Below are 10930 nucleotides of genomic sequence, written 5' to 3'. Positions count from 1 at the left end.
CTATTCTATGATTCTATGATTTATACCGAAAGCAATATGCCTTTTCAAAGCTTCACTTGCACAATTCAGGTCCCAGTGGTTGTCTAAGTAATGAGACAGTAGAACTCGGTAATCATCGCTCTCCCCCCGAAGAAGACACCTAGTGGCTACCGGGCTACATTGCTCCTCAGGGTTCCTGCACTGCGTTTACTAGGGCTGAGATTGAGCTGCTTGAGCTTCTAGTGCTACTTGAGACGGCCTTGCACACCCTGACTGGCCCCCAGTTCCTGCTGCAGAAGGGCACGGGTTGTCCACAGGTCTTGTGTCAGTCCCATCTAGGTGTCCTGATGCCTTATGGCGTCTCAAACGCCACTAGAGAACTTGCATTTAGGCAAGTGAAGCTTCAGCTCTGAACCGAGAGTTTAGACGTCTACTATCCACATAGGCAACTATATTTAGGTGTGTTGATCTCTCATGAATCTCAGCTCCAATGCCCTCTAATACAACCTAGAATAGTCTCCTTTCTATTAATGATATTGGCATCATCATTCTTGCAATGTATCATCCAAGGAATACTGTAGAAGACCTACTTGAAACAGCTTCAGCTTGCACCTTGTACCAGAGTTAGCACAGAATCACAGGATGGTTTGGGCTGGAAGATACCCTAAAGCTCATCCAGTTCCAACCCCCCTGCCATGGACAGGGACACCTTCCACTAGACCAGGTTGTTCAAGGCCCATCCAATCTGGCCTTGAACACTGCCACAAATGGGACAGCCACAGCTTCTCTGGGCAACCTGTTCCATAGTCTCACAGTGAAATTCATTTTCCTAATATATAATCTAAATCTGCCTTCTTTCAGCATGAGACTTAATTGTGTTTTCATTGTTTCTTGTTAATTTGATATACATTATTCCAATACTTGCTGTTGCTCTTGTAAGTTAAGACTAGGAACAGTCAGAATTTTGCATGCCTGTTCTTTAAACGGTGATGCTACAGAGCAATACACAAAGGTCTTTTAAGTGTGCTGGTGAGGTTCAGATCACCAAACCCTGGATTCATCCCTTTCCTTAGCCAACGGGCATGGTTTGCTGTAGGGTGAGAAAATTAACCTTCTTCATCTCTTCCACCAACCCTGCAGAAGCAGCTTCTGCCGTGGTGATTTCACCACCCGGAGCGGCACCACAGCCTGCCTCACGGACAGGCAGCGCTCTTCATCTCCCGGTGTTACAGGGCGGAGAACAAGGAGAGCCACGGGCACCTTTGGATCGCTAGACAGGAGCGCTCGGGACACTGGCGGCAGCTAAGTCCCCACGGACCCGCCTCGTTCCCCGCGAGAAGGATGTGCTCCAGCCCCGTGAGAGGGAGGCAGCGGGCGCCCCCGAATGCCCCGGCCGTGGGCCCGCTGCCCTCCCGCCGGGGGAAGCAGCAGTAGGCCGGAAGCGAGCAGCCTTCCGCTTCCCCTCCGCCCCGGAAGAGGCGGGCGAAGCTGCGGCCATGCAGGTCTCCAGCCTCAACGAGGTGAAGATCTACAGCCTCAGCGCCGGCAGGAGCCTCCCGGAGGTGAGGGGCGGCGGGGCGAGGGAGGGCTGCGGGTGGGCCAGGGGACGCGCCGCCGGCCGGGCCAGGCGCTCCCTCAGCCGTGTGCCACAGTGCGAGCGGTTAGAAGCGCGTTGTACGCTTCGGGCCTCAGCTGCAGCCTGGGCCCGAGCGGCTCATGGAGCTGCCCCTGCTCCGTATGCGCTTGTGGTGAGGGTGGAGGGTCGGTAACTGAAACCACCTGCGGGTATTTTTAAGCTACGAATGCAGACTGAATGCGTGCATCTGTAACTGTAGGTGTGTTATTCTGTAGGTCTCTAAAACCCACGAGTTCCTAAGTTGTTTTTTTTTTTTTAATGTGGAATGGTTAAAAATACCCGTGGAAATTTTAAAATAATCAAGGAGAAAAACAAAAAAAATAAATTATTAATGGCCTGAATGTCTTGTAGTTACAAGTTGGATAAACCTTAAGTGATTCTCTGGTTTCTTTATGAATAATGAGCTCAAGACTGGTTTATGTGTTTTCTTGCAGTGGCTCTCAGACAGGAAGAAAAGAGCTTTACAGAAGAAAGATGTGGGTGAGTTTTCCTCTGTAATACTCAGTTACACTATAAGGTGCAAGTCCAGAGGGAGACACTTCACTGACTGATACAGGGAAGTTATGCACAGCTTATATTTTAAAAACTACAGAATTAAAACTATAAATAATTACTCCAACTTCCTGTATAGCTTTATGTGAACAGCATATTACCTGTGCTGTTTTAAATTTCAGACATTAAGTATTGGGGTTGTAGATTCTACAGAAACATGATGGATGAATTACGTGACTACGTGACTGTATAGAAACATGATTGATGAATTACATGTATAGCTTATAAACCATGAACTCCATGTATATATATATATGCTATAAACTCCATATATATATATATATATATATATACTCCAACTATAAACTCCCCTATTGTATTATGCTAACCTTAGAGTGCAGGAAGATCATAATTTTAACCTGAAATCATTATACAAAATAAAAATGGCTGGGAAGAAGAAACTCAACCAACCCAAAAATGCAGGGAGTTAACAGGAGGGTGGAATACATTATACAACATTTAAGTTGCATAAAATGTATGATAAATATTTGCTACTACATTATATAGTAACTTGTTATGTAGTTACCTTAGACGTTTATTTTTGTGTGGAGGTAGCCCCCACGTGGGGTTAACAGACTATTAATCCGCGTATAACACGTTAATTATACTTAAAAGATCTCTATACTTTCTAAGATTCTTTTAACAATATTTAAAAGATAAATAAATAAATATATACTTTTAAAGATATTCCCTATATCCAATTAACTCAACATTCTTCCGTAAGAAACCATTGATAGGTTTTTGTACTGATACAACTGTGCTACCTAAACAACAACCTTTTTCTTTTTCTTTTTCTTTTTTTTTTTTAATAGATATCCGTAGAAGAATTGAGCTTATTCAAGACTTTGAAATGCCCACGGTTAGCACAAAGATTAAGGTATCAAGAGATGGACAGTATATTATGGCAGTTGGTGAGTTAACAGTGTCTCTCTGTAGCAGAGGGCCAAAGTGCTAGAAAACCTTGATTGCAGAATGACTTAGTATTTCAGATAGAATTGGTAAGAGTTCATTTTTGAAAGTAGCATTGAGCTGTTTTGGAAGCTTACTCTTAAGATGTGATAGACTGCTGTCTTGGTAGTGGTATTGTGAAACTCTGCTTTTAGAATACAGATGTTGTTAGGAGGGGACATTTAAAGATCATCTAGTTCCAACCTCCCTGCCACTGGGCGTTTATAATACAATTAAAACCTAAACTGTTTATAAGACAGTTAAAAACTAAATTCTTCATTATTTTTGTTGTCTTTAAATTTGCTTTAAATAAGTTCTGAACATCATAGTCGAGTATTGTTTTAAAGGATGGAGGATAATGCTACATTTTGTAACTTCGTCAAAGAGGGATCCAAGCATCAATACTCAAGTAGGTAGTAATAACATAAGGAGATTTGGTCTTTCAGACTTAGGGAAGGTATTATTCAGTTCTGTATGATGTATCTATTAATCAGAAGAACTGACATACAAGAAGGGTGCTTTCAGGCACCAAAGACAAAAACAAGGCTTTAGAGTTGTGTTACTAAGAGATAAGTTTTTCCAATCACAGAGACTTTGGTAAGATTGGAATACTTATAGTTGAAATGCAGTAAAGTAATGTAAGACATTATAGTAAAGAGAAAAAACAGGAAAGAAAAACAAGCTTTAATGTTATATTTTTGTTAAATTTTTTAATTAAAGATCAAATTATTCTTCTAGGAACTTACAAGCCAAGAATCCGCTGTTTTGATGCCTATCAGTTGTCCCAGAAATTTGAAAGATGCTTAGATTCTGAAGGTTAGTATAAGCTATAGCTGTTAGCACAAGATGTCTTTCATGTGTAATTCAGATAGTACTCAGATAGAAACTTCTGTCTCTGTGCTGAGGGGCAAAATGTACATTGGGGGAACATACGAATCTAGAGTAAAACATCACTTTGTCTTTACCTCTGTATCTTTCCCTTTTCCTCCTCCTTCAAAGTTCTTTCCTCCCTTGGGGTGGTGTGAAGAATGTAAGATTTACCTTTAGCTAGTGAGCATTGTGCCCAGAGCGTGAGTGAAGCTGAAGTCTTGTGCTCTGTTTGGGGTGGGGAATGTAACATGGGTATGATGGCTGGGTGGTGGCTAGATCTACCTTTTTTCCCCTTTGAAGCAGTAAGGTAGGAAAATGCACTATGGTTGCACCATTGCTCCTGAAATGAGCTCTCATGGCTTGCTTTCTGGAGCCCAAGCTCAGTTACAGGGTAAAGAGCATTTCCTGGGAGTGGGTTGGTTGGTTTGTTTGTTTGTTTTCTTGGAAGCAAGGTACTTGAGGATAGATGGTAGCATGGTCAAGAATCTAATTACACCTTGTTTGCTACTAATTTGAGCAGAGAACTGTGGTGAGGAAAGCTAGGAGCCACCTAGACAATTGGAAAAGGGGAATCTGCTGGCAGTTAGACTAGGGGAGGAGGTCAGAGCTGCTGTGTCTCTGAGTTTTAGGGTGCACAGATTTGAGGAATGGTGTTTGGCTTTTTGTTTTGTTTGAGGGCTGGGATGTTAGAAGACAGATGGCTGAAAACTGGGATAGAGGGGTGACCAAAGCAATGAAGGGGTGAGCACAGAGTGGCAGAAGTCCTAAATCATTAGGGAAAAATGAAACTGGTCTGTGATGTGTGTGAAAGTGGTGTGAAAAATAAAAATTGAGAAACACTGAGTTAGGTAAGAAAAAGGGGAGTGTTTTTTTTACCCTGTGCCTCAGGGCTACAAGGAGTCAGGTAGGGTGAAGGCATGGTGCTACAACATAGGGGAGGAGTAATGGTGGGGCAGGGGTTCAGAGAGCTTGGGGAAAGGAAGGTATGGCAAAAGTGAGACCCAGTTCGGAAAAGTAGGAGTCATAATAGTAAATGATTGCTGGTAATTAGAGTTTAAAGTATGTATTTTTTTTTTTTTTTGAACTGGCATCTTACTAGACTGTGAAAGCATGTTTAATCTGTAAGGTAGCATAGAGTCACTTCAGGTAACTTTAAATGAGCTACCTCATTTGAATGGAACCAGTTTAGCTGAAGGAGCTACTCCCTAATGTTCCCAACCCAGCTCATTTGAAACTAGGCAAAGCTCAATACACTGCAGTGTTCAGCAGTGTAGCTTTCAAATTTGTGATTAGTTGTTGGGTTTTTTTTGAATATTGAAACTCTACTAACCCTGTAGAAGGATTGCATGTGCAGGTTTGTGCATAGTATGTCCGAGCTTATGTCATTTTTTATCATCTTTGACGGGTTACTAAAGGTCCCCAGACCACACACTTAATGAAAACCATTTGATTAGACCTTCCCTGAGCCAATAAATACACAGCTGAGCATTGTGTTGAGGAACGTGTCAAGTATAAAAGAACGATAAAGAGATTACAAGATGCTTCATATGTTTCTAAAGTTTTAGAAAACTACTTGTTATTTTGCAAATAGAGTTATATAATTAAAGATTTTATCACAATGCCTGAGTTATGCATTGACACCTGTGGGGAATACTTATATGACTAAAGGTTAGCATGAGTGTAAATGTTTTGAGGATTTATGCCAATGTTTGCAAGTAAGTTTGCTTACTTAGTTGACTTGAAATTCTCTTGCTCTCTCCTCTAGTGGTTACATTTGAGATTTTATCAGATGATTACTCAAAGGTATGTTGAATGCTTTCAATGTATAAATGAAAAAATGGTTTAATATGTATATTAAAATGCATTTTCATATATAGTAAAGGCAGTCAATCAACACAACTTTTGGAACAGAAAGCTTTCTTTTAAAAAAGCAAAACATTTTTTTGTACATTCAAAATGTTGTTTTCTTTTCTCTTTGTATTATAATTTGTCTTACCACTCTTAAGGTCTTTTGTCTGCAGTAGAGAAAAAAGTCAAATAATGTTTTTTCTTACAAACAAAATAACGAGGAGAATTGAAGTATTCTTTTTAGGATGACATTTAGTCACAGTCCATTATGACAAGTGATACACCGATGCACCATTTTTGAGAGGTGGGATAGCTGCAGGTTAGTTAATAGCCTAATTTCTCAGTAGTGTTGTAGCCAACATGATTGTAAGCATATGAATGAGGCAAAAATTGTGGAGAGAAGTAAAGCTGTTTGCAGTTTTTAAAGTGCTTGTTTTTTTTTTTTTTTTTGTGTGGGTTTTTTTTTTGGGGTTTTTTTTTTTTTTGAGAAGAGACCTTAGCACTTCTGGTACAGGTTTGTTTTAATAAATATTTCTTATTTGATCAGAGACAGTGTCATCTAGCCTTCTAGCTTTAGTCTTTTCAAAACTTTTCCCATATTTCCAAAGATGTGCATGAATTCAAGTAGCAGAAGGCAGTGACTGAATACAGTACAGTAGCCTCGTGCTTATTTGTCTGTAGAGGAATGCGTCTGGTTGTACATACTGGTTATTTGGGAGACTGAGGAACACAATGTGTTTGCAAATCTGATTCTGAGTGGTTATGAACAGTAGTTGTTCTGTGTTTTTTCAGCTGAAATTGGTACTATATTTCAGACTGAAGCCCTACTTTCACAACTTAATACAACCCAATTTTCGATTTCATTTTTCTAAAACTTACCAAATCATTAGAAAGAAAACTAATTTCAGGTAGCTGTCATGATGTTTGAACATGCCAGAAAGAAAGAATATTATTTGAGAAATTGCACTTGAAGTAGTTAGAATCATGAAAATGCTGATTTGAGGGGGCCTTCAGACATCTGAGCAGGACTCTCAAAACCTGCAAGCATGGCAGTTCCACAGTTCACTGAATAAATTGTCACGATACTGCACTACATCTTAGTAAATAATTTTCTCTTCCTGTTCAACCTGCCCAGGAAAATCTGAAATTTTTTACTGTTGCTACTGCAAAGAGTTTGACTCTTGTCATTTTTGTAACTGTGCTTCAGTTCTAGCTGCTGTTAGGTTGCCCTGCAGGGTGCTCTTTGCCTGGCTAAACGAGCTGAGATTCTTCCAACCTTTCTGTATGTTTTGTGTTTTGCTCCTTGTCTGTCTTGGTAGCCCTCTTGATGCTCTCAACATCCATCTTGAGTTAGGGTCCCAGCACTAGACACACTGCCTCGTTCTTTAGTAGCGCACGGAACTTAGCTTCTCTCCAGCCTGGTCCCCCTGTCCTCATAAGATTGACTCTTGAGGCTTATTTTCATTTTCACAGTGAGAGCGCGATGTTGGCTTTCATTCATGCAGGTATCCACAAGGCCAGTTGAACTTCTGTGAAGAGCTTTGCTTGTGGTAAACTTCCAGTTAAAAGCATAAATCATTAGGCAGATAAAAGCATAAAGGCATTAGGCACACGAGGGATTGATTAGGATGTATATGGAAAACATTATTATGTAACACTGACTGTGCAGCTGCATCTGTAATCTCATACAAAATTGTAGTTATGCTTTTGAAAAATGATATTCCACTTGGTCCTGGACCAGGATGAGCGAGTCCACAAATACAGGCTGAAACGTTATGGGTTTCAGCATTTCCGATATCAGTATTTTGGTAAACATTTTCTGATATCAATATCAGAAAAAGGAGGGGGACTTGATAAATAAGCATGAAGTTCTAGCCAAGATCAGTACTTTCTCTGTGTCTTGTAAGGGAAGAATGTACAAATACATCAATAAAGATGACATTCTGAATAACTTTTGTACTTCTCCTTTCCTGAGCTTCTCATCCTTATGTTTAGTTCATGTTGCTAACAATATACTCCAGCAGTAGGAATCTTAAAATCTTCATTATCTACTACTTTTAGAAGAGTCATGGACTATACATATTCTAAACTAAATTACAGCTTTTCTAAATCTAGGCTAAATAGGGATGAGGCTCAGAGTCAAGAGCTAGCCTGTAATTATCCATATAATTTGTTTGAATGTTTTGTGGCATGAGTTTGGGCCAGGCCAACTGTTCCTCTGTCACATAGTGCCTGAACATGATTTGAGATACAGCATAAGTGTAACGGAGGTTGTGGGTGATGTTGTTTCTGGAGTCGGAAGAGCTCTTTCATACAGATACGAGTTCTGCTATATTAACTTGCCATCAGGACTATAGAGGCAAGTTCTGGCCGATTTTATTTACTAGCATAGATTTAGCCTTCTAAAAATGCTTTCCTGTGGGGTGTTCCAGGACTGAGGTGTTTGCCTGTTTCAGAAAGAAAATATCTGCTTATTCATATGGCAGACAAACAAAATATACAAAGGTCTTTGGGGTTCATTTATTGGAACGCTGCTGTGCATCAGGATGTATGTACTTTTTGTTCTTAATGTCTGTGAGCGTGCTGGTGTCGGCATGGCATTATGCCTGAAAGAAATCAGTAAATCTGGTGCCTGAAGGAAGTACAGATGTTAGTTTTGGTGCAGCACAACACCAAGATAACTAATGCTGCTCTGCTTCCAGAGTTGCTTTTAGGGTGTCTTGTCACATATACTCTCGTGGATGTTCGTTTAATATTTATTAGTAAAGCTCTTTGCTGTAGCTGGTGAGAATGATGAAGGACTAGTTGATTATCATTTTAATATAAATGGTTTAAAGAAGTTGTGATTAACCTGTGTGAGCTTAAAAAACATCACTGAAGTCTGTGCTGTAAGATTAGGAGACTGTAATCTGCTTCTGTATGCTTCAGTGCTTTCTATTTTATTTTCAGGTTGTCTTCCTGCAGTGTGGCAGATTTGTGGAGTTTCATTCACAGCATGGCCATTACTACAAGACAAGAATACCAAAATTTGGTAGAGATTTCTCTTACCACTATCCATCATGTGACCTGTATTTTGTAGGAGCAAGGTATTGATTAAATGAATCATTTTATTTCACTACTGTTAGCAATATTTTCCAAGAATAAAATGAGCATTAAAATACCAGAAGAGTTAAAAACTGGAAGTGGCATTTCCCTCCAAATTAATAATGGAGACTGTTTGTGAAGAGTGGTTAATGTGGGAAGACTAAGATTAATTTGGTTTCCTGTACTGTTTTAAGACTTTCTGATTCTTAAACCAGGTACATCATATATTTGAAAATTTGTTATAGAAACTGCAATTCAGTGTACTGTTTTAAAAAGTGATTGGCATCTAAGTAAGGAAAACTGTATATCTTTTCTATCCTGGTTGATGTTTTGTGAGTCAAATCACATGAAACAATTAATTGACTTTGTGAGAAGACAGTAATAAAATGAGGTCTGTAGGGTTTCAAGCAAAGTAAATAGCAATTCAAGGTGTAACATAAATCGTAGGAAAAGAAAAGATCTTAATTCATGCATCTTTTCCCTGCAAAAGGAATAATTGGTAAGATATTGTAGTGTGATAAATATATTTGGTAAGAATGCACATTTTTCTCTGTTTTTAACACTGAAGGATAGATTCGTCTTATGTTTTTATGTTGTGAAGTCTGTAAATTATGTATTTGGTAAAATCAGGCTGTTAGAACTTTTATAACTATTCCTAACTTACGACAGTATTTTTCAGTATTTATAAGAGAAAGGAGTAATTTTGGATTTTTCCTTTGTAGTTCTGAAGTATACAGGCTAAATCTGGAACAAGGAAGGTTTCTGAACTCCCTGCAAACTGATGCTTCGTAAGTTATCTGGGCTGCATGACGCCTATCTGTCGTTTCCACCAGGTGGAAGCAAACTACTAACATGCTTGCCATCAGTGCTGTATCTGAATACTGCCCAAATGCACTGAGTTGAAAAGGAACATATGCCGAGCCTGAGCCTTGTTTTATGTTCTGTAATTATTTGTTCTAGTTTTTATGTTTTAATTGAGTTTTCTTTTGTGGATATTTTAAAATTGCTTAATATAGACTTGTAATAGGTATTATATAACTTGATCTTAAGAGCATTTCATTAAAACTGTGCCATTATTGTTCAATTTAGCCATCTTATAGAGATCTACCCACAGGGTATGTACTTTCCCAGACATGTCTTTGTCCTTCTGCTTTGGAGTAGCCCAAAGAGAATTTTTATATCTCCGGCATTTGTCTCATTCTTTTGAAAACACTACTAGAGCAGGAGCCCGGCTTCTTTCATGTTGGGAGAGGCAGATGAGAACAACAGACTTGATGAGATAAAGTGGCTCGTTGGTGGGCAGCAGCTGGTGTTCAGTGGGTGGGATAGCTTAATGGATGAAGCAATATTTGGGAAGGCACATTACAGAGACTGAGCAGCAGAGACAAAAAGGGGAATCCTGCAGCGAGAGAGCTAAGTGTGTAGTGTAAAATCTGAATTGAGAGAGGTGAGACTTGAAGTTGTGAAAAGGTTGTGAAGTGGGGAAGTTGGATGGGTTATAGAATTGGAGGTGGAGGCCTTTGAATGGAAAAAGCTGGAAAGTGCTATGATGAGTGGTGTAAAGAGAAATATTTGTACTTTGGAAGAGTTGCTGGAAAAATACAGGGCTCTTGGGTGCCCTGTTGAGAAATAGGATGCTTGGGTGAGGGAAAGGAAGACAGGCCATTCATCAGAATGTGGTGGAGGTGTAAGCTTCCGAACATGAGTAATTGGGAAGACCTTTTGACATAACTCGGTTGTTTAAGAATGTAGTGGAGCAGAGCAATATGGCAAGGCTTTGTGGTGGGTATGGGCAGAGAAATGCAGAGTCATTCAGGTTGGAGAGAACTGTAGAGCTCAGTCTCCTGCTCAAGGCACGGTCATTATGAATTCAGATGAATTTTCCCAGGGGATATGAAAACTCCAAGGATGGAAGTTGCACAGCCTCTGTGGGCAACCTGTTCCAGTGCTTAAATATCCATATAGCATAAAAACTTTATCCTTACATCCAGTTGGAACCTTACCTATTTCAAG

At 39.7% G+C, this 10930-nt stretch overlaps 1 protein-coding gene across 1 annotated transcript in view; it reads left to right on the top strand.

Annotated features, from left to right (window-relative positions):
* The first annotated feature begins 1432 nt into the window (after positions 1 to 1432).
* The window catches only part of NOL10 (nucleolar protein 10), a 53959-nt gene continuing 44461 nt past the window's right edge, over positions 1433 to 10930 (top strand). The window contains exons 1-7 of the mRNA XM_065681621.1: positions 1433 to 1541; positions 2050 to 2095; positions 2980 to 3078; positions 3854 to 3931; positions 5751 to 5788; positions 8783 to 8919; positions 9640 to 9705. Of these exons, the coding sequence (XP_065537693.1) occupies positions 1476 to 1541; positions 2050 to 2095; positions 2980 to 3078; positions 3854 to 3931; positions 5751 to 5788; positions 8783 to 8919; positions 9640 to 9705 (530 nt within the window). The 5' untranslated portion in view covers positions 1433 to 1475. The remainder of the gene's footprint in view (positions 1542 to 2049; positions 2096 to 2979; positions 3079 to 3853; positions 3932 to 5750; positions 5789 to 8782; positions 8920 to 9639; positions 9706 to 10930) is intronic.

Source organism: Lathamus discolor, chromosome 5 (genome assembly GCF_037157495.1).
Source record: "Lathamus discolor isolate bLatDis1 chromosome 5, bLatDis1.hap1, whole genome shotgun sequence".
Classification (NCBI taxonomy): Eukaryota; Metazoa; Chordata; class Aves; order Psittaciformes; family Psittacidae; genus Lathamus; species Lathamus discolor.
The sequence above is the reverse complement of the archived record's forward strand: the minus strand, read 5'-3'. Positions and strand labels throughout refer to the sequence as shown.